Source organism: Eulemur rufifrons, chromosome 23 (assembly GCF_041146395.1).
Source record: "Eulemur rufifrons isolate Redbay chromosome 23, OSU_ERuf_1, whole genome shotgun sequence".
Classification (NCBI taxonomy): Eukaryota; Metazoa; Chordata; class Mammalia; order Primates; family Lemuridae; genus Eulemur; species Eulemur rufifrons.
In genome coordinates this window covers 4,056,344-4,079,145 of record NC_091005.1, presented here as the reverse complement: position 1 = coordinate 4,079,145, position 22,802 = coordinate 4,056,344, and the positions used below count along the sequence as shown (strand labels likewise).

General features: G+C 56.4%; 1 protein-coding gene across 1 annotated transcript in view; it reads right to left on the bottom strand.

The window, feature by feature from the left end:
* Positions 1–22,802, bottom strand: part of NLRC5 (NLR family CARD domain containing 5) — a 52,895-nt gene that overhangs the window by 2,851 nt on the left and 27,242 nt on the right. The window contains exons 24-45 of the mRNA XM_069497830.1: positions 22,165–22,254; positions 21,911–21,973; positions 21,531–21,614; positions 19,648–19,731; positions 18,787–18,876; positions 18,362–18,427; positions 17,193–17,276; positions 17,023–17,106; positions 14,800–14,886; positions 13,787–13,867; positions 12,945–13,028; positions 12,596–12,688; positions 10,710–10,793; positions 10,246–10,329; positions 4,854–4,937; positions 3,302–3,385; positions 2,831–2,914; positions 2,415–2,498; positions 2,217–2,294; positions 1,408–1,491; positions 1,250–1,321; positions 885–968 (exon numbers count right to left, since the gene is read on the bottom strand). Of these exons, the coding sequence (XP_069353931.1) occupies positions 885–968; positions 1,250–1,321; positions 1,408–1,491; positions 2,217–2,294; positions 2,415–2,498; positions 2,831–2,914; positions 3,302–3,385; positions 4,854–4,937; positions 10,246–10,329; positions 10,710–10,793; positions 12,596–12,688; positions 12,945–13,028; positions 13,787–13,867; positions 14,800–14,886; positions 17,023–17,106; positions 17,193–17,276; positions 18,362–18,427; positions 18,787–18,876; positions 19,648–19,731; positions 21,531–21,614; positions 21,911–21,973; positions 22,165–22,254 (1,812 nt within the window). The remainder of the gene's footprint in view (positions 1–884; positions 969–1,249; positions 1,322–1,407; positions 1,492–2,216; positions 2,295–2,414; positions 2,499–2,830; positions 2,915–3,301; positions 3,386–4,853; positions 4,938–10,245; positions 10,330–10,709; positions 10,794–12,595; positions 12,689–12,944; positions 13,029–13,786; positions 13,868–14,799; positions 14,887–17,022; positions 17,107–17,192; positions 17,277–18,361; positions 18,428–18,786; positions 18,877–19,647; positions 19,732–21,530; positions 21,615–21,910; positions 21,974–22,164; positions 22,255–22,802) is intronic.

Here is a 22,802-nt window from a genome sequence, read left to right as displayed (position 1 = left end):
TACTACGGTGTGTCATGGTTTGTAATTGGCCCTCCCCCGCCTTTTTCTTACTATAAGAAATTAACCTTAAAAGGAAACATTTACCACTATTACTAATGGAAAACCTGTGCTAAGGACTCAAAATAGACGGTAGTGACAAGGATAAATACAGTGCAAACAACAGTATTAACTTCCATCTGGAACCCACGTCCTTCCCAAGGGCCTGGGTCCGTGGCCTGCCCCTGCTGGTTAGAAAGGGGAGAACCACCAGGGTCCGGTGTTAACGATGGGTGAGCCCCGACGTGAGACCTTCTCTTTGGTTAGAACCTTTAGGATGCAAACTGAAATCATCCTGTGATCATTTGTGTCCTGCACTTTGGGAAACAGCATTTTCTTCTATACCATGGTTCAGGTCCCAGGCTAGTCCTGGAGTCTGGTTTGCCCATGCCGTGGCACCGAGGGTCCCCAAGTCTGAGGGATGTGGGTTGCTAAGAGGCAGCCGGGCACAGCCAGCAGGCAGTCCAGGGTGGGGGCGCCTGCGGGCTTCAGCTCCCCTCCACACCAACAGAGGTTCATGGGTGGAGGCTTCACAAGCCAGGCAAGGTGTCTGTCCGGCTGCCTCCCAAAGGGACGGTCAGGGCCAAAGGACCTTTAGAGACCGTCTGTCCCACCTCCCCTCCCAGCACTCCGCAGATGGGAAACAGGCAGGAGAAGCTAACTGGCAGCTCGAGTGTTCAAACGTCTTCGAGAAGAGGTCTGAGCAAGAACAACCTTCCCCATTTACAGACAGGAGGACCGGCCGGCCGGAGAGGAAGGGAGCAGCTCCAGGCCACACGGCAGGCTGGGCCCCCCCCCCCCCCCCCAGACACCTGCTTTTCTCAGCTCAGGGCTCTCCAGTCACTTACAAGATCACTTCCAGGGCCGGGCAGAGCAGGAAGCTGGCAGCAAGGAGCTTGGCAGTCTGGTTGTCAATCTTACAGGAAACCAGGCTGCGGATGGAGAAGCGGATGGGATTGGGGGTGTCTGAGTCGGAGGCACCTCCAGCAGGTCCCCTTCTCCCACAGTCAGAGCAGGGGGGAGCAGAGCGGCCAGGCCCTGGGGCAGGCTGGGAGTAGCGCTCCTTTCTGACCGGCCCCGACACCCCCCGCCACCGAGGCCTCTTCCAAGGCCTCCTCAGGTGCAGACTCAGCCAGAGAAGGGCTGCTCCGCCACCCCCCCTCTCCCATCCACCCCACCGCAGGTCCCCACCCAGCCAGGGGAGGTGACTTACTCCATCTGTCTGAGCAGCGGGAGCCCCTTGCAGAAATGTGGGACCCCCTCGGCCAGGCTGTTCTCTGCCAAGCTGCAGGACAGGGGAGATAGCTGTGAGAAGAACCCTCACACCCTGCCTGGCCTGTCCCCCTGCCCCGGCCGGGCAGCCCCACGTACCTGATCTCTTCCAGGTGTGGGCATCCGTCCAGGGCCTGGCCCAGGCTCAGTGCCCCCTCCGGGCCCAGATGGCAGGACGGCAGGCTGGGGAACAGGGAAGGGGTGAGAGGAGCCTGGGGGGCTGGGGTCCTTTCCAGAGCACCCCCCGGCCCTGTCTCGGGCTGCAGCACCAGATCTTGGACGGTCTCCGGGTGGCTGCCGCCCCGAGCCCCTTCCCCGTGCACACAGCGCCCGGGTGGGCAGCACGGGCCTGGCTTTGGGGTCTGAGATCCCAAATCCAGCACCCGGCTCTTGCGTGTGTTAGTGAGGCGAGCCCTCCACACCTGCCCTGGCCGCCTTCCCTTGTCCGGAAAAGGGAGCGCGTAAAGCCCCTGGCCCCACGGGGCCGCCGTGGGGCTCAGATGAGGCCGCGGACTTAAACTGTGGAGTGCCGAGGCCGTGGGGCTCGGCGCTTTCTCCACGGAGCCCTTGGCTGGCATTTCTCATTCGCCCTCGGAGACTGGCTCACACGGCAGGCTGAGCTGGGATCGTCATTTCTTTTGCAGATGAGGAAACTGAGGCTCCAAAGGGGAAGGGGTTTGGCCAAGGGCGCAGCGGGGTGGTGGCAGAGCCAGGACCAGCCTGGGCCCCGGCTTTCCCTGCTCAAGACGTCAGAGGCCAGGGGCGCAGGCAGCAGAGGGGCCGCCAGCCCCAGGACCTGCCACAGCTTGCCCTCGGGCGGGGCAGCCCAGCCTTGACGCCTGCGGCTCCCAGGGGACACCCCCCCCCACCGGCCAGCCTTGCATGCACTGTGGGCAGGGGCCACTCACTGCAGGACCCTCAGGTGCTGGGGCAGCTCCTGAGCCAGCCCCAGGGCCGTGGGATCCCCCAGGGCGTTGCGGCCGAGCCTGGAAGAGGAGAGGAATGAGTGCTGAGCACCGGCCGGCCGCTGGGCCCGCGCTGCCCTGTGCCCACTGGAGGAGGGGGAGGGCCAGGTGGGCCTGCGGGGACCCAGGGCAGGCACTTACATCAGCTCCTCCAGGTGCCTGCAAAGAGTGAGCGACTCCGCCAACTGCAGTCCCCCAGCAGGGCCAATGTCATTCGCTGAGAGGCTGCGGGACGGAGACAGCCATCGGATCCCCTGACGCCCCCTCGGCCCCCGCCCAGCGCATCTGTGGGGGCTGCCACCCTTGCTGCAGGGGGCTTCAGAGACAACCCCCCACCATGTTCCTTCCCAGCCGGGTGGGGCAGAAAGGCCCAGAGAAGAGCAGGGGCTGGGTGGCTTTAGGTCCCAGAGTCAGAGCCAGAGGTCACCCAGCCCCACCGCCTGGACACTGAGGTTGGGGCGGGGGAGATTTTACAATGCTGGCCTGAGCCAGGGGCCGGTGTCTCCCAGGACGATGGTGTGACCCCTGCGGGCCCCTCAGCAGGGCTGGCCACTCACTCTATCTTCCTGAGCTCAGGCAGTCCCGGCAGGATGGCAGCTAAGTGCTGGGCACCTGTGTCTCCGATCTGGTTGTGGCTCAATCTTGGGGAGAGAACAGCTTCCTCAGACTTCCACCATCTCCCCTTGTCCACACCCCCCCAGAACTGAAGAGGGGGCTGAAGTCCCAAGGAGGGCTTCAGCTCACTCTGAGAACCCCATCACCCCATGTTGGGTGAGGGCTCCCAACTCTTGGCTTTTGTTTAGATGTTCTCCCTGTTGTCTGACCCAAATCCCGCTTGCTGCAGTGGACACTCCCCTATCCTATCTTTGGGTCTCCCGAGGTCCTAGGCCCGGGGTTGGTTACACAGGGGGGAAGTGGATGATGGGGAAGAGACTCAGAAGTCCTGAGTATGCTCAAGTGGCCTCTCGCACTGGCTGTCCTTCCCTGCCAAAGTTGTCTTGGGTCTGGGGGAAGGACAGGCAACTCACCCCAGCTCCTCTAAGCTGGTGGCAGTTCTGAGAGCCTCAGAAAGGTGGCAGCAACCGAGATCACCGATGCTGTTCCTGCTCAGTCTGGAAAAGCAGGGAACGGACCAAGAGGCTTTAGGAGCTTAGAGGTCTTTGCAGGAGCTGTGCTAAGAACTCTACAGTCTGCAAAGCCTTTACACACCCAGGAACTCATGTGCCAGTCACCAAACGTCTGGGGCTGGGGCAGTGGTGAGCAGGGTGGGAAGACTGTTCCAGTGTCCAGGTGGGAAAACTGAGGCCCAGGGCTGAGCTGTGCACGACAGTGACTCGCAGTGACTTGCAGGCTGGGCGCAGGTGACACCCAGAGCTCCTGGCCTGGGAGCAGTCGCTACAGTTTTTGGCTTTGCCAGGTCTTGCCTCAGCCTCCACGTCAGGGAACTGCAGGCCAGCCCCGCTGAATGCCAAGTTCACTCGGGTTCCACGACTCAGGCAAATCAGTTCTCCGGGGCGTATCGGGTTCTCGTTTGTGCAAATGGTAGGCTTCTCCTAAACCAGATGACCGTCTTTTCTGCGCCCTAACCTTGCCCAGCCTCAGCACGTGGGGAAAACAGAGGCAAACGGTCGGTCTTAGCCCCTTGCTAAGAACTTATCTGAGGGTTGCTTTTGCTTTCTTTTGTTTTGCAAATTAAATTTTAGTGAACTGCCTTTCCGTAAATTAATTTTGGGTGCAATGGCGCTACGTGATATGCCCTCCCAAACTCTCTAACCTCATTTCCTCCCCACTCTACTCTGCCAGAGGCGGGGAGGGGTGTGTGGTGGTGGGGACTTGGATAAAAATAAAGCATGCTTTGTGTCACTGCTGGGGTTTGTCCTTAGTCACAGTATTTCATATTTTGAGAATCACATTAAAAGCAAGTGTGATATGTGTTTATCCTAGCGGGCAGAGAGTGAAATCACAGAGGGATTATACGAAAGCCACTAGATCTGAGTCTAGACCGTCACGACTGAAAGGGTGGTCTGTGGCCCCCAGAGCTGGTATCACGTGGGAACCTGTTAGAAATGCAGAATCCGGGCCTGGTGGCTCAGGCCTATGGTCCCAGCTACTTGGGAGGCAGAGGCCGGAGGATCCCTTGAGGCCAGGAGTTTGAGGCTACAGTGAGCTACGATCATGCCTATGAGTAGCCACTGCTCTCCAGCCTGGGCAACATAGCGAGACCTCATTTCAAAAAAATAAAAAATAAAAATAAATAAAGCAAAATCTAGGCAGAATTCTAGACCTGTGGGATCAGAACTAGCATTTTAGCAAGAACCCAAGGTGAGCTGTGTACACATGAAGGATTGTTCTAGGATTTGGGCCTAAGCCCTTCAGGTCACTTTTGGAACCAGGAGGAAGCTGGTGGCATAAGAAGGAAGGCAAAAGCAGGGGGCGCCGACCTGGGAAGGCATGGGGCTGTGGGGGGCAGGGGGCCGGGGGGTCCCCAGGGAGGTGTCCCCCGGTGCTCCCTGGGTGGTGGTTCCCACAGGGCCAGGCGTGTCCGCCCACTCATTGCCATGGGGTCACTCGCTCACTCACCGGAGGCTCTGCAGGAGGGTCATGTGGCTTAGTCCTTGGGTGAGCGTGGCCAGGCTGGAGCCGCCCAGCGGCAGATGACTGAGGCTGTGGGAGAGGAGGCCCGATGAAGGTGGCATCACGGGAGTGGGGTCCCAGGTGCAGACTGAGTCCCTGTCCAGTCTGGGGGTCTGAGGCCTCTGTGCTTAGCATGCCCAGGGACCTCAAGACAGCCACTTACATCCACATGGTATAATGGTTTGTAAAATTATACAAAACAAACTGCACTGGGAGATTCAAACGCTGTTTCTCTGCATGAATTATCGAGGTCATGCAGAAAGAAGTTCTGTGTTCTGAATCACACTGGACTCAGATGATTGACCAGTACCAATGGTGATCAAATATTTAGCCAACACACAGGGCTTGGGGCCATCTGGGAAGGTGGGTCTCTTATCATCCCTCTTTTACAGATGAGAAACAGAGGCTCAGAGAGTTAGAGAACTCGCTCAAGGTCATACACAGAAAGTGGCAGCTTCAGCAACAGGACCCAGGGCTGGAGGAGTCCCGTTCCCGGGCTGCAACCACGGGAGCACACTCCTCATGGCCCCCTCAGAGCACGAACTCTGCGCCAGGCTCTGTCGTAAAAACTTAACATGTATTATCTCATTTAATCTCACAACAACCCTAGGAGGTAGGGACAGCTCTTATGCCAGAGATGAGGAGACCAGAGCACAGAGAGGTTAAGGGATTTGCACAAGCTCACACATTGAGAGGTGGAACCAAGAGACAATTAACTGTCCTGGGTGGCCCGGAACTGAAGGGTTATCTGGATGCTGGACTTTTGGTGCTAAAACTGGGACAGCCACAGGCAAGCTAGGACAGCGGGTTATTCTATCAACAGGTGAACCCAGGCAGTGAGGTTCCCACGCAGGGTCCACGGCCCTACCTAATGCATCACAGGTAGACAGCCGGAAGCAGCTGGCTGCATTTGAGGGGAACTTCCTGTAGGGGGAGACACTTGGAAATGACGGATCTGAAACTGGAAGAGGCCTCTGGATACCAAGGAGCCATCCCCTTCCCTCAGACAGGAAAGACACCATTATGCTCACTTTGTAGGTAGGGTAAACTGAGGCAGCAAGAGCTAAGGAGCAGGAAGAAGTACCTGGGGAATCAGAAGAAAAGGCAAGGCCCCCGCCAGACTGTGAGTGCTTGTGGGGGCACGGATCTATCTGTCCTGTCCTCCAAAGTACCACCGGCTACTCGCCCTGGACCAGGTGCCCAGGTCGATACGTATTTGTTGAATGTACGAATGAGCCAATGAGTGACCCCACTGGGCCCCCAAGCACCCAAATAAAAGCTTCCAGAAAGCTCAGCAGAGGTACAGGCACATGGGGGGGGGGGGCAAAAACCCAGATTGGTGGGAGGACAGCAGAGCCCCATGGTCAAAGTTCAAACCCCGCTCCTCCCCCCACCACCTGACCCTCTCCCAGGACAAGCAAAGCGGGCCAAAGTGGAAGAATTTTATTGCTAAGAGGCAAAAAGTCAAAAGGCTCTGGAGAAAAATTCACAAACTTTTCGTTCACAGAAGTTTTCTCAGGGGGTGTCATCTCCAGGGGATTTCATGTTCTTTGTCACATATTTCTATAATGACAGAACTTTTTATAGCCAGTGTGTATTTTTGGTCATCAGAAAAACTTAGGGATTAGAAGTAGAAAATATCCCGTTCAATTTTCTATCTAGCTACTATTTAAAAAGGAATCTCTGCAGGATGGGAACCTGTCTTTTAGACTGAGGCTCTTTCAGGCATTTCTAAGAATTTGGTACCTTTAAATTATAGGGGAGAGTAAGAGTTGCCAGTTACTAAGGAAACAACTGTCGACAAATGGCAGTGGACATCTGTGGATTCCTTCTGCCCAGAGTTTGTTTCCCCTTCTTCTGTTAACAGCACCCTGAAATACCACCCCTGAGTCCAGATGATGGGGTGGGCACGTGACCCATGCAAGTCCGGTGGGACTCGATCTAGGGCCCTCTGTGGCACATACAGGGAGAATGGTGCTTCCCCTCCAATCAGCAGGCGGACAGCAGGCCTGCAGCTGCAGGGACAGCCTGCCTGGGAAAGACGCCACGGTGGACAGAGAAAGCACGAGCGAGTGAGAAACCTGACGAATATATGACCCCTGGATCCAGCCATGCCTGAAGTCAGCTGCCTTGTAATCTTCCAAGACATAAGCCAATACATTTCTGTCTTGGGTTGGTTTGAGTTATGCATTCTGTTTCCTGTGACCAAGCATCTTGATGGTGCTCAGAGCCCAGTGAGGAAGTAACAGTTCTTGGGAGAACATAAAGCTCAGAGACTTGATAGTTTGTGTTCACAAGAGGTGCAAAGATGCCTAAGCATGCTCCCCACGCCCCGCACCACATTAACCACCACCACCACTCACTCACCCCCTTCCCCATTAACCACCACCACTCACCCCCTTCCCCATTAACCACCACCACTCACTCACCCCCTTCCCCATTAACCACCACTCACTCACCCTCTTCCCCATTAACCACCACCACTCACCCACCCCCCTTCCCCATTAACCACCACCACTCACCCACCCCCCTTCCCCATTAACCACCACCACTCACCCACCCCCTTCCCCATTAACCACCACCACTCACCCACCCCCTTCCCCATTAACCACCACCACTCACTCACCCCCTTCCCCATTAACCACCACCACTCACTCACCCCCTTCCCCATTAACCACCACCACTCACCCACCCCCTTCCCCATTAACCACCACCACTCACTCACCCCCTTCCCCATTAACCACCACTCACTCACTCACCCCCTTCCCCATTAACCACCACCACTCACCCACCCCCTTCCCCATTAACCACCACCACTCACCCACCCCCTTCCCCATTAACCACCACCACTCACTCACCCCCTTCCCCATTAACCACCACCACTCACCCCCTTCCCCATTAACCACCACCACTCACTCACCCCCTTCCCCATTAACCACCACTCACTCACTCACCCCCTTCCCCATTAACCACCACCACTCACCCACCCCCTTCCCCATTAACCACCACCACTCACCCACCCCCTTCCCCATTAACCACCACCACTCACTCCCTTCCCCATTAACCACCACCACTCACTCACCCCCTTCCCCATTAACCACCACCACTCACTCACCCCCTTCCCCATTAACCACCACCACTCACTCACCCCCTTCCCCATTAACCACCACCACTCACTCACCCCCTTCCCCATTAACCACCACCACTCACCCCCTTCCCCATTAACCACCACCACTCACTCACCCCCTTCCCCATTAACCACCACCACTCACTCACCCCCTTCCCCATTAACCACCACCACTCACTCACCCCCTTCCCCATTAACCACCACCACTCACCCCCTTCCCCATTAACCACCACCACTCACCCACCCCCTTCCCCATTAACCACCACCACTCACTCACCCCCTTCCCCATTAACCACCACCACTCACCCACCCCCTTCCCCATTAACCACCACCACTCACCCCCTTCCCCATTAACAACCACCACTCACTCACCCCCTTCCCCATTAACCACCACCACTCACCCACCCCCTTCCCCATTAACCACCACTCACTCACTCACCCCCTTCCCCATTAACCACCACCACTCACCCACCCCCCTTCCCCATTAACCACCACTCACTCACTCACTCCCTTCCCCATTAACCACCACCACTCACTCACCCCCTTCCCCATTAACCACCACTCACTCACTCACCCCCTTCCCCATTAACCACCACCACTCACCCACCCCCCTTCCCCATTAACCACCACCACTCACTCCCTTCCCCATTAACCACCACCACTCACCCCCTTCCCCATTAACCACCACTCACCCACCCCCTTCCCCATTAACCACCACCACTCACTCCCTTCCCCATTAACCACCACCACTCACCCCCTTCCCCATTAACCACCACTCACCCACCCCCTTCCCCATTAACCACCACCACTCACTCCCTTCCCCATTAACCACCACCACTCACTCACCCCCTTCCCCATTAACCACCACTCACTCACTCACCCCCTTCCCCATTAACCACCACCACTCACCCACCCCCCTTCCCCATTAACCACCACCACTCACTCCCTTCCCCATTAACCACCACCACTCACTCACCCCCTTCCCCATTAACCACCACTCACTCACTCACCCCCTTCCCCATTAACCACCACCACTCACTCACCCCCTTCCCCATTAACCACCACCACTCACTCCCTTCCCCATTAACCACCACCACTCACCCACCCCCCTTCCCCATTAACCACCACCACTCACTCACCCCCTTCCCCATTAACCACCACCACTCACTCACCCCCTTCCCCATTAACCACCACCACTCACCCCCTTCCCCATCAACCACCACCACTCACCCCCTTCCCCATTAACCACCACCACTCACCCCCTTCCCCATTAACCACCACCACTCACCCCCTTCCCCATTAACCACCACTCACCCACCCCCCTTCCCCATTAACCACCACCACTCACTCACCCGACTTCCCCATTAACCACCACCACTCACTCACCCCCTTCCCCATTAACCACCACCACTCACTCACCCCCTTCCCCATTAACCACCACCACTCACTCACCCCCTTCCCCATTAACCACCACCACTCACTCACCCCCCTTCCCCATTAACCACCACCACTCACTCACCCCCTTCCCCATTAACCACCACCACTCACTCACCCCCTTCCCCATTAACCACCACCACTCACTCACCCCCTTCCCCATTAACCACCACTCACTCACCCCCTTCCCCATTAACCACCACCACTCACCCCCTTCCCCATTAACCACCACCACTCACTCACCCCCTTCCCCATTAACCACCACTCACTCACTCACCCCCTTCCCCATTAACCACCACCACTCACCCACCCCCTTCCCCATTAACCACCACCACTCACTCACCCCCTTCCCCATTAACCACCACCACTCACCCCCTTCCCCATTAACCACCACCACTCACCCCCTTCCCCATTAACCACCACCACTCACCCCCTTCCCCATTAACCACCACCACTCACCCCCTTCCCCATTAACCACCACTCACCCACCCCCTTCCCCATTAACCACCACCACTCACTCCCTTCCCCATTAACCACCACCACTCACTCACCCCCTTCCCCATTAACCACCACTCACTCACTCACCCCCTTCCCCATTAACCACCACTCACTCACTCACCCCCTTCCCCATTAACCACCACCACTCACCCACCCCCCTTCCCCATTAACCACCACCACTCACTCACCCCCTTCCCCATTAACCACCACCACTCACTCACCCCCTTCCCCATTAACCACCACCACTCACCCCCTTCCCCATTAACCACCACCACTCACTCGAGCGTCCTCAGATTGCATTTCCCCTCCAGGGCCTGCAGCAGCGCCTTGGTGCCCTCCTCGAAGAACTGATTGTTAGACAAGCTGGAGGGACCAAGCGTGGGGTGAGGGTTAGAGGAGCGTGCTCGGGCCCGGGAGCTGAGCTGTGAAAGTCCCTCACCCCTCAGTCCCCAGGATGCTGCCGCTGGGTCTGCAGGTCCTAGCCCATCCTTGCGGTCCAGACGCCAAGGGGCGTTCCTGCCCCGCCCCAGGGGTCAGGCTCTGGAGTCCCACAGGTGGGGCTGAGACCAAGAACACGGTGCTCAGTCATTCCTGGGCAACACCCGGAATTGCTGGCCTTCGTCTGGGAGAAAGGTCACCCGCTGAGGCCCCACTGTCCACCTCGCCTAAGGCCCGGCTGTCTTCTCCACCCCTTGCCCTCAGCTGGGCCGTCCCTTCCCAGACCCTTCCACCCTGCGACTCACTCCAGCTCCTCCAGGTGGTGGCAGTGGCTCAGACCGGAGGCCAGGTGGGTGAGGCCCTTGGTGCTCACACAGCTGGAGGTCAGCCTGGGGGGGAGGTCAAAGGACAACAGGTCAGGCAGAAGCCCTGGGTCTTCAGAGCTGTGAATGGTGGTGGCAGAGGGCAACGGTGTGATGTGGTTCCTGGGGGCAGTGGGTGGAGGCCCTTCCCTGCATAAATCTCTTCCACCGAGGACTCATGAGGCCAAGACAGAGCTTGCAGGCAGGAGCGTGGGCTAGCTGAGTATTCCGTAAACCACAGTCATTCAGGTAGCAACCTCACAACTTATGCTGTATCTTAGTATCATTGTAAAGTCTAGCTCGCTACTGTGTTTACCACAAGCTCTGCGTCTTTAAAGAAGTACTGGAGAGGTGTCAAAGATCTGTCAGTCCCAGAGAGTTTCTTCTTGATGTAATCAGTTGGATCCAAAGAAAACTGAAGGGCCAGGCGCGGTGGCTCACTGCTGTAATCCTAGCACTCTGGGAGGCCGAGGAGGGAGGATCGCTTGAGCTCAGGAGTTGGAGACCAGCCTGAGCAAGAGCGACACCCAGTCTCTACCAAAAATAGAAAAAATTAGCCGGGCGTGGCGGCGGGCACCTGTAGTCCCAGCTACTCGAGAGGCTGAGGCAGGAGGATCGCTTGAGCCCAGGAGTTTGAGGTTGCTGTGAGCTATGATGCCACTGCACTCTAGCTGGGGTGACAGAGTGAGATTCTGTCTCAGAAAAAAAGAAGAAAGAAAACTGCAAGTTGGGAAAACTCCCTTCTACAAGCATCATGCTGACAATTGATTCAGGTTAGAATCATGGATGGATGCTAGAACTCGTGGGGGAAAGTTGGAGGAAGAACAGGATAGTTCCGTAGTCGACGTAGCTCCCCACACCACGCACGCTCATGACTAAGGGAGGAGCAGTAACTGTGCAGGGGAAGGAACCCGGCAGACACCACCTTTACAGGTGATCACAGTTAACGTCACTGGCAAGAGGACACAGAGACAGCATGTGCCCCTGCTGCGAGGTGCTGAGAACACGGTGTCGCTTGTGTGACATTCCTGCCCCAAATGCAGGTGCCACATCTAAGCACTAGGACACATCAACAAGCCCAGGTTGCAGGAAGTTTTATAAAACTACTGGCCCGTACATGTCAGAGACAACAGCATGCAGGACAAGGAAGAGCTGAGAAAGTGTTCCAGGCTGAAGCAGACTAAAGGGGGTGACACTAAATGTGGTGTGTGATCCTGGAGTAGATCCAAGACCGGGAAAAAAGTGCAATAAACATTATTGGGACAACTGGTACAACTGGGAGTATAAACTGTGGTTTAGGTCCTAGTAGTGTATCACTGTTAAATGTCCTGAGTTTTATAATTCTGCTGGGTTATGGAAGAGAATGTCCTTGTTTTTAGGAAATTCACTAACATATTAAGGGGTAAAGGGGCATGATTATGCCACTTAACTTTCAAATGGTTCAGAAACAGGGAGGACGGAGGGGAGGGGGCAGAAGGAGGGAGGGAGGAAATGAGCAAACGTGAAAAATATTGACAAAGGGTGAATTTGGGCAAATGGTACGTGGAAGTTCTTCTCAGTCTTCTTGCAGCTTTTTTATTAGTTTGCAAGTATTTCAAGAGAAAACAAAGAAAGAGCATTGGAAAGGGAATAACTTTCTTGCCATGTGGCTCAGTGTTGCTAAGGTCATGGCGTCACTGTGCACCCCTCACATCATCTCAGAACGACCTGTGGTTCTTGTCCACAGGGTGGGACACAGGGTCCTCTGAGCCTCGGGCTGGGGGCTAACGGGCGGGGTCGGGGCAGGGCAGGGCGGCAAGGGGGCCTGGGTGAGCGTCTTATCTGCGTACCGGAATTTCTTCAGCTCAGAGAGGGACAGCAGGAGGCTTTGCAGCAGCAGGACGCTGGCATCATCGTCATCACAGAGGTTAACCTGGGACAAGCTGAAAAGGACCAAGTATATTCCAGAAAATTTCAGACTGGACACAACTCAGGGCTTGTCACATACAGATGGGGCAGCCAAGGGCGGGGAAAGGACCCCCCAAGAGCTCCTCGTTGCCACCCTGGGCTCTCCCCTCACTGGCCAAATGTGATTCTCTCCAGCATAGCAAAATGACAATGCCAACGTCACACGTGGCCTAGAGCAGGCGCTGGGGCCAACCAGAGAACTCAGGGCGCCAGGTGTTTCCGGGTGCTGACCTGAGCTGCCGCAGCCGGGCACACGTCTCCGTCAGCTGCCTGACAAGAAGGCTGTGGTGGGTCCCAAGGTCACAGTGAGCCAACCTGGAGGGAGACAGGGAGGGGGGCCGTTTCTGAATACCAGCTCCAGTATGGGCAATTCAGTCCCTGCCTGCAAGCAGCTTATGGTATAGGGGAAAATCAATGCTGATCAAAGTCCCATCATTTGCTATTCAACTATGAGATGTGCCAGGAAGGAGGGGTCCCAATGCGGCAGCCGGTATGGCTGTGCAGGCTGTTCACTGCACAACAGCACCCAGCCAAGGAGGTGAGTTGGGGCTGAGATCATGCTCTATTCCCCAGGATGTACACGTGGAGGGCTGCATTTGCTCAAAAGAGGTGGCAATTTAGTTTCCCAAACTGTGCTGTATGGATGAGAGGTACTCTGTCCAGGCATCTATGAGACAGGAGCATCTGACTAAATCATGGGGTTCAGGGGGCCTCCCTGAGGTGGTGGTGTTTAAGCTGGGACCTGAAGGATGAGGATGAGTTATCCAGGTGAAGGAGGAGGAAGAGGGTGGGTGAGAAGAGAACATTCTGGGCAGAGGGAACACCCTGTGCAAAGGTCCTGAGGTCAAAGACAGCAAGGCGGTGTGCAGGGAACTAAAAGCTGGTGGGGATGACAGGAGCTGAGAACAGGGGTGGGGCGAGGCTGGAATGCAGAGTGAGTGGCCGGGCCAGACCTCACAGGTCGAGCAAAGACTTTGGACATCAAAGGCCTGGGCGTGAGGAACACAGGTGAGAAGCAGCCAGGCCCCTCCCAACGCAGACTGCCCCCCTGAAGCCCCAGGCGCTGGTCCCACCTGAGGGCCACAGCCTCCGGGTTCTCTTCCTGGTGAGGAAATTCCAGCTGGACAAGGAGCTGCCGCTGGGTCTCGGAGATGCTGAGGAGGGAGGGGCAGCCGGCGTGAGGCCCCAGGTGGCTGTCCCTGGCACCAGGGCCACCTGGCCTCTGACTCCCAGACCCTTTGCCTGGGTCCCCTCCTGCCCTCCAGGGACCAGCTTAGGATGGCAAAGCAGTTGCTTCCCTGAGTCACATACACTCAAAGTGGCGCCTTTTCAACAACTGTAAGTTAGTAAGTCGAGGAGGCTTTTCAGACCACGACAAAAAGCCACCAGAGAGGTCCAAGGAGAGCACCAAGGTTTCCTGAGGGAGGGGATCAAGGCCACAGGGTGGTGGAAGGGGTGGGGGTGTGTCTGGAGGCTGGATTTGCACTCTGAGTTCTGCCTTTACTTGAGGGCTGAGGGGCATGTTAAAGTCCCCCAAGGGTCTCCTTGGTCACTCCTGGAGGACAGGAGGAAGCAGCAGGGGGCGGCTGTGTGGCTGGTGACAGCATGCTGCATATCTTTACCTGCTCCCATGAGGGTGTCATCATACCCCTTATTTAGAGCAGCAGGGGGTCGAGGCCAGAGTGGCTGAGCTGGGATCTGAACTAGCAGAGTGGGATGCCGAAGCCTTTGCTCTTAGCTGCTCCATGTCATCCTGTCATCTCTGGGTGCAGAGCCATGAAGTGTGTTACTACATCCAGGGACCACTGCCCAGCAACCAGTGTGGACTCCCGGCCACGGCTGCCTGGACCCAGCAGCCCTTCATCTCCACCCTGGGGAAGCTTTGCTCTGACACTGCGGCTTGACTACTGCACAGGTCCTAACAAACATGTGTAGCACCACAAGTATGCCCGAGGAGCTCCTGCCATCTTGGGGACACAGAGACCTCACTGGCGACACAGCAATTACCCCACAGGACGAGAGGAGGGAAGGTCCCTATGCCATGAAAAGAAGAAGAATCCCAAGAATTCCTCCTCCCTGGACTCACCTTATTTCAGTGATGTTGCCCAAGGCCTGGGTGCAGACTTCTAGCAGGGCCAGCACCCCGGCTCTGCCCACCCACGGCTCTTCCACCCTGTCACAGAGAGGGAACAGGTGGGGCCCCCGCAGGTTAGTAACAGCCTATTGGCACATTTGGAGGCGGGAAGGGGAGGAGTGCCGGAGGGGGCCTAGAGGCTTTTTGGTTTTGTGCTTATTTCAAAACTATAAAAATTATACAGCTAGGCATCAGCATAAGAAAGGAAATTAACATCACCCTTATTCCAACAATCATTATTGCAACGATCAAAGCAGAAAATGTTATGTTCTGGATTTTCTACAAATTTCTACAATGAGTTCATATTATTTTTAGAATAAGGAAAGTTTTATTTTAAAATGTTATTTTGGGTAATCTAGCAATTCTGGAGATATAACCAAAATAATTAAAAGCGGGGACTCAAAAAGATATTTGCACACCCGTGTTCATAGAAGCATTATTCACGATAGCCACAAGGTGGCAGCAATCCTGGCGAGTAGATGACAATGTGGTCTAGCCACGCCGTGGAATGTTACTCAGCCTTCAAAAGGCAGGACATCTGACACATGCTACGACATGGGTGAACATCGAGGACATTATGCTAAGTGAAATAAGCCAGTCACAAAAAGACAAATACTGTATGATTCCACTTATATGAGGCATCTAGAGTAGTCAAACTCACAGAGACAGAGAGCAGAAGGGTGGTTGGCACGACCTGGGGGGAGGGGAAACAGGGTATTGTTCTTTCATGGGGACAGAAATTCCGTTTTAGAAGCTGCAAAGAGTTCTGGAGATTAGTTGTGTAAAAACATGAATGTACCCAACACTACTGAACTGTACACTTAAAAAATGATTAAGATGGGCCAGGTGCAGTGGCTCATGCCTGTAACCCCAGCACTTTGGGAAGCCGAGGCAGGAGGATCGCTTGAGCCCAGACGTTTGAGACCAGCCTGGGCAACATAGCAAGACCCTATCTCTACATAAAACAAAAAAATAGCAGGATGCGGAGGCACGCGCCTGTAGTCCTAGCTACCCGGGAGGCTGAGGCAGGAGGACTGCTTGAGTCCAGGAGTTGGAGGCTGCAGTGAGCTGTGATTGTGCAACTGTACTCCGGCCTGGGTGACAGAGTGAGACTTCGACGCTTAAAAAAATGATTAAGATGGTAAATTTTATATGTATTAAGATCACAATTTTTTAAAAAGTCATTTTGGGGAACAACCGGGTCCCATGTGCCTCGTCACAGGCTGCAGTGAGAAGTGCACAGCACTGTCTGTGAAGTAAGTTTTTTTGGGCACAAATATGTAAACTGAATGTCATTGAGCCTGTCGATCTAACTTCCAGTTTATAGCAAAGGCAGAGGTTAGAGGAAGAAACCCCATGACATCACGGGGCAGCAACCAGACAGAGCCAGAAGGGGCACAGTCAACTGCATGGTGGCTGGTTTTGTCAACTGACAGGGACATGGGAGAGGACGCTGTGGGGTGATTCAGATGAGAAGAATCATAAGACTGTCACTGCCCCGTGCAAATGTGGACCCCATCTGGATCCTGGACCCAACAAGCCAGCTGCCCTATCTGGGGGACACCGGGGAAATTTTAGATCCGACCAGGCAACACCGGACGCTAAGGACGGCCACTGAGTTTCTCAGGTGTCCTGACTGAGCTGTGATTATGTAGGAAATGTCCTTCTTTTTCCAGAGATTTGTAGTAAAATATTTAGGAGTGATATTTTATAAGATTGACAATTTACTTTAAAACACTTCAGCATCAAAACTAAAATACGAAAGCAAGTATGGACAAATACGAACAATTGTCAAACCCAGGTCATAGCAATAGGGGTTTTTAAAAATTATTCTCTCTATGTTTTGGTTATCTTTTTATTCTGAATGTTTTAAAATTACCATGGTGAACAGACAAACATGATATTTGTTTTATGTTATTTTTGTCATCTGTTGGGTAGCCTTTGGAGTTTTTTTTTCCCCCTTAAATCCCAAAGCACAGTCCCCACCCCGGCGAGGGACAGCTTCTCTGGGTGCCTTGGGAGTTGTCTCAGGGACGGATGGGCAGGGTCTACTCTGCGTCCAGGGGGCAGGGTTCTAGGTGCAGGAAATGGCCACGGCCATAATCCCTGGGGGGCCCATACTCCCTGCCCCCACTCATGCCACGGGGGCTCCCAGGGGCGGGAGGAAGAGCGTACCTGAGGCACAGCTGCCCAGCTGGCCGCCTCACCAGGCTCAGAAGAACCATCAGCTGCTTCTGGTCCAGGCAGCACCGGGTCAGTCTGGGGACAGAGGCCAGTCACTGGGGTGGCTCTGGCAGAGCACCCCCACCCCTCAACTGTCCCCACGGGCTGGGCTGGTCACTCACGTGAGCTCCGTCAGCTGCAGGGACTGGCTCAGGCCGGTGGCCAGTCTGGGCACGTGCTCTGGGCCGAAGCTGCACTCGCTCAGCCTGAGGGCAGAGGGGCCGGGGGAGCCGGGGTGAGGCCGGTGGGGGCCGCATCTGCTTCCTCCCGGCCTCCCCGAGGGCCACTGGGGGAGCCCCTGGGGACAAGGGCCTGGGGCAGGGTCTGAGAAAGGCCGAGATGTGGCCCCTGCCTTGGGAGCTTCCTGTCTCTTTGGGCAGAACCCACCCGCCAAGAAAGTGCTGGGAGCGAGGGACTCACGGAGCCCCGGACCGCAGTCTCAGCCACCCTCAGGGCGGCGCTGGCAGTGGGGGAAACTGCCCGAGCCCAGACAAAGCTGGCGGGAGGCGTGGGCAGAACCGGGTTTCGATCCAGGTCTGACTGTGGACCCCAAGCCCTTGGCCACTCCCTTACCCTCCAGCCCGCTCCGTCCGAGCTCCCTCGGGAGCGGGGTGCGCCTGGGACCCTGGCGACAGCCCTGCCCTCCGTGGGCCTCCTTAATCTCAGAGGATTTGGAGAATTTTATCTCAGAAAGGGCCAGGAAGGCAACGTCAGACCAGTGCCCGTGTGAGCAGAGGCCGGGCCGCTCCCTCGGACAGAGCACGCTTAGTGACACACAGCGAAGTCCCCTTGTGGCTCAAGCGTGTGTGTGTGTGTGTGTGTGTGCGCACGCGCGTGTGTTGTATGTATGTGTTGTGCGTCTATGGCGTGTGTGTGGCATGTGTGGGGACTGTGCTGTGTGCACACGGTATGTGTATAAGGGATGTGTGTGCTGTTATGTGGTGTGTGTGTGTACTGTGGGGTGTAGGGTGTGTAGACGTGTTGTGTGCTGTGTATGTGGTGTGTGTTATGCAGGGTGTGTATGACAGGTGGTGTGTGTGTGCGGTGTGTGGCGTGGGGTGTGGCGTATATGCGGATCGTATATGTGTATACGTGCACAGGGTGTGGCGTGTGTGCGGGTGTGCGTGGGGCGTGCGGCCAGGTGGGCGGGGAAGGACGCGGGGGCAGGTGAGCTGGACGCAGGCTCTCTGAAGGAGGAGAGGGCCCAGGGAGGGAGGAGGCATGGAGGCCACCACAGGGCCAGCCTCCTCTCCCGCCTTCTCCCCTGTCCCTGCCACGTCCCCAGGATTACCTCAGTGTCTTCCCAGCCTCGTCCTGTTTGCAGAAGTGAATCCGGAAGCTCTGCTCGGAGCCCAGGCTGCAGAGAGAGGGTGAGGAAGCGTGACGCCCAGGCGTGCCAGCACCCTGGGCACCAGGGCGCCTGGGGACACAGAAAGGGACAGGGGCTGTGCCCGCAGGAACAAGGGAGGGTGAAAACCACAGAAGGCAAGCCCTGGCTGACCAGCAGAGACCCCCAACTCATCCTGTGAGGACGGTGACACCTGGCCTGCCCCACTCCCACAATCTCTGGTCCCCGTGGCACCTGGGCACCACGGGCCCACGTTCAGGGAACTCCGACTCAGAGAGAGGCGGAGGTCGCCCCAGGTCACACAGCGGAGGGGCGCGAGTGTGGGAGTCCAGCTTCCCCACCGTCAGCCAGTGGCACTGGCTTCTTACTTCACCGAGGCCTCCCGGATGCGCGGGCAGGCGGGCAGAGTCTCCAGCAGGTGCAGGACACTTTCCTGAGAGATGCCATTGTGACTCAGACTGGAAGGGAAATGAGGCTCGGGATGGGGTGGGGACAGGACCTCCATGGAGCCCTGTCCAGCCCCCCAGCCCCTCCGGCTGTCGTCTCTGCGGAAGAGAGGCCTCAGTGTCTAAGCGTCCATTCTCCAGATGGAGATGCTGAGGCCCAGAACCAGGCCCGGAAGGGAGACCACACAGGCAGAACTGGCCCCAGCCCGAGTCCTCCGAGCTGCACTCACTGCGCGGGCCGCCTGTGTGGTCCAGCCCCATGTGGGTCCGGGACTCCCAGGGCCCAAAGGTCAGTTGCCTAGCAACAGGTCATATCCTGGCTCTGGCTGTCAGTCTCCCACGCCCCTGGGGAGATTGGGCAAGCATGTGGATGTCTTCCTAAGGACTTTCCCCTGCTGCGGGGACACCTCCAGATTTGTGTCCTGTCAGTCAGGTCAGAGGAACATGAGGGACAGGGTGGACCAGGAGCCGGGGTGGCTGAAGTCCCACATCAGCTGGTTAGGGATGGATGTCACTTCCCTGCCCTGGGGTCAGCTTGGCTGAAGGGGCAGGCTGAGGGGCAGGTTCATGAGTCGTAGCCTCTCTTGGGTGTCTGGTGGGGGGTCCGCCCACGGTGGGCACGCGGGATGGAAGAAAGAACCCAAGCCGTGGGTCAAGGTAAGAATCACCCCTTTTCCCTCCCCAGCTCTTGTCCTCTGGGGGTCCCTAGGGATGTCCCCGGAAGAAGCCCATTCATACTTTCATGCTCTTGGCCCAGGGAGTCTTCCTCCTGCCCCCACTCACTCAAGTGAACCGGAGATGGGCACCTGCGGCAGACATTCCAGAAGGCACCTGAGCCCGTCGTCACCCAGCAGGTTTGCTGAGAGGCTGCAAGACGTAAGAAGTGGCTGGTGGTCAGACGTGCCCCCTCCCCTGTGTCTGCGCCCCACAGCTACGGCCCCATCCGGCCACCAGCACCACCATCGGCACCACCATCACCACCGTTTCCGTCACCACTAGAATCACCACCGACTCCTGTGTCCCTGCCACCCCCTCACCAGCACCACAGTAACCAGTCCTCAGCGTCCCCTCCCATAGCTGGCGACCACTCCCAGGGCCCGTGTGCCTCCTGCAGGCTTTCGGGGGTCAGAGAAAAACCAATTAGCTTTACCACGCCCTGGGCCTGCATCCGTTGGGAGCCACAATTTTTCAACAAGAGGAAATTCAGGAAAAAGAAAAACGAGGGATGCATTGACCCCATAGATTTCTTCTTTCAGTTTGGGAAGGCATTATCGGAAACCCCTAAATACCTCCTTGCTTTGCTTCACAGAGCATTCATTTAGCTACAGTTTCAGAAACAATATAACCAGCGTGCCCAGGAATATCTGATTTTCCTCCTATGTCTTTGACGCATTTGATGCTTATTTTATTTTTTGCTGAGAAAATTCATTTAAAAATTGGTTTGTCTCATGAAGCCACTTAATAAAATCATCTTTAAAGAAAAATCATCTTTTAAGAAAAATCTCCCTCTACAATGACAAACAGAAAAACTCAAAGACATACTGCTTATTCATCTTTCTTTAAAATATGTGATTTTTCAGGCTGGGCACGGGGGCTCATGCCTGTAATCCCAGCACTTTGGGAGGCTGAGATGGGAGGATTGCTTGAGGCCAGGAGTTTGAGACCAGCCTTGGCAACATAGTGAGACACCATCTCTACAAAAAATTAAAAAATTAGCCTGGCATGGTGGCATACACCTGTAGTCTCGGCTACTCAGGAGGCTGAGGTGGGAGGATCGCTTGAGGCCAGGAGTTCGAGGTTACAGTGGGGTACGATTGCACCACTGCACTCCAGCCTGGGTGACAGAGTAAGATCCTGTCTCTATTTAAAAAATTAAAATTAAAATTAAAATTAAAAAAATACTTGATTTTCATCAGCCACATTTATCTTCTTGGCCATGTCATATCACAACAGAAATTTAATTTGTTTGGGATTTTTGGCAGACGAGCTTTTTTTATTTCCCGCTGGTCCAGGGCCGGCCTCCTACCGACTGTGAGCAATGACCCGGCATTGCGCTAACGTGCGACCTTGGGCAAGTTCCCAAACTCCCTGTGCCTCAGTTTCCTCATCTGTAAACTGTGAACAGTAACAGTCCTAGGGTTACGGGAAGGACAAAGACAGCGTGGAAGTACTTAGCGTAGCGGAGCAGGGCTCGGTAGGGGTTAGCTATTATTATATTCCCAGCCACATGGGGGCAGCACCACTGGGGTGCACGAACACCCCATCTCAACAACACAAGAGCCCGAGAGACCCCACCCTGGCCAGCTCTGGGTCCCTTCTCAGGCTGAGCCCTTTTGCTACTTTAACACCCGCCGGGCCAGCAGTGGATCCTTCGTTTCAGCCCCCACCTGCCAGCAGAGCTCGCACGCACTGGCGGCTCTGTCCAAGTTAGGGGGACACATGGAACCAGCTCCACCTCAGCAGGAGCGTGTCAGGAGGGAGGAAATGGGTACACGGAAGCCCTAGGGACATGACCCGAAGTCCCAGGTATCCCCTGACGGCTGATCCCGAGAGGGGTAGGTGGGCACCTGGGAATGCAGGCGCACACGGTCACTCATGCCCTGCTCCAGAGCCACCCAGGGTGGGTCCCACGTCTCCTCCTCCTCCTCCTCCTCCCCCCCACTCACTCCAGCTGGCTGAGGTCTTCACACTTGCCCAGCAGCCGGCACAGGGACGCCACGTGCTCCCGGCTGAGGCTGCAGCCCGTGAACCTGCAGGGTGGAGGGAGGGGATGGCGTGTCTGGCCGCTCAGACCACCCCTCCCCTGGCTAGTCTGGGTGCAGCCGCGGAGCCCCAGGTGGGACCCCACCCAAGCTCAGACCCTCTGGAAGTGTCCACACCCACTGCTCCCGCCCCACAGCAGACGCTGCGCCTCCGTTTCTCCATGTTGGGTCTTCCGGGGGATGTTTGTGGTGGGCACTCTACACCCTGCTCTGGCCACCCAGGAGGCAGGTCCATGGGTCCCCAACATCCACTGGCTGCCTGGGCATGGTTTTTGAGGACTTACCCGCAGCACACGCCTTCCCGCTCCCGGCTAGATGTGAAGTGCAGGGTTGCGTGACGCAGGGACCTAGGGCAGACAGCACCTGGGTCAGCCGCCCTTGGCCGTAGCCTCAGGATGTCCCCCAGGGGCCGGCAGTCCTTCCCCCCAAAGCCCAGCCTCTGACTTGGGTCCCACTGCTTTCATCCGACCCCCTTGTACCCACCAGACCGCGGGCACAACCCTCCAAGACCAGTCCTCGTCGTCCCGGGGCCACGCACCTGACATCCACCTTTTGAACCCACGGGCACAGGCTGAAGACGTCGGCCAGCAGGAAAGGGCTTCCTGCGGACAGTCCCGTGTCGCTCAGCCTGGGAAGGGGAGGGGCGGGGCCAAGCAAAATCAGCCCACGAGGCCCCTGGACAAGCTGAAGGGTGAGGAAAGGGAGGATGGGGAAGGCTGGCTGCTCAGCGGGGTGCTAAGAAAGCAGGCGGGGGGCTCAGGGGGGACAAACAGGGGCTTGGGCTCAGGCAGGTTTAAGTTTGAGTCCCAGTGCTGCTTACTGGCCAAGTGACCTTGGACAAGTCACTCAACTTCTCTGAGCCTCAGTTTCCTTATCTGGAAAACAGGACCCGTCATGCTAGTCCTCCTGGTGTGTTCGAGGAATTAGTTACAACAAGCTGGTGCACTGCCTGGCGTGACACTCCTGCTTGCGGGGGCCATTACGCTGCTGTCCCTGCAAGCAGATTTAACCGGTGAGTCCTCGCCCACAGAGGGCGGGAAGCTGCAGGCCCTTCCGACAGAGCTTTCTAACCTCAGCACTATTGGGATCTGGGACCCGATAATTCTTTGTTGTGGGGGCTGTCCTGCGCCCTGTAGGACGTTTAGCAGCACCCAGATCTCCACTCATTAGGTGCCA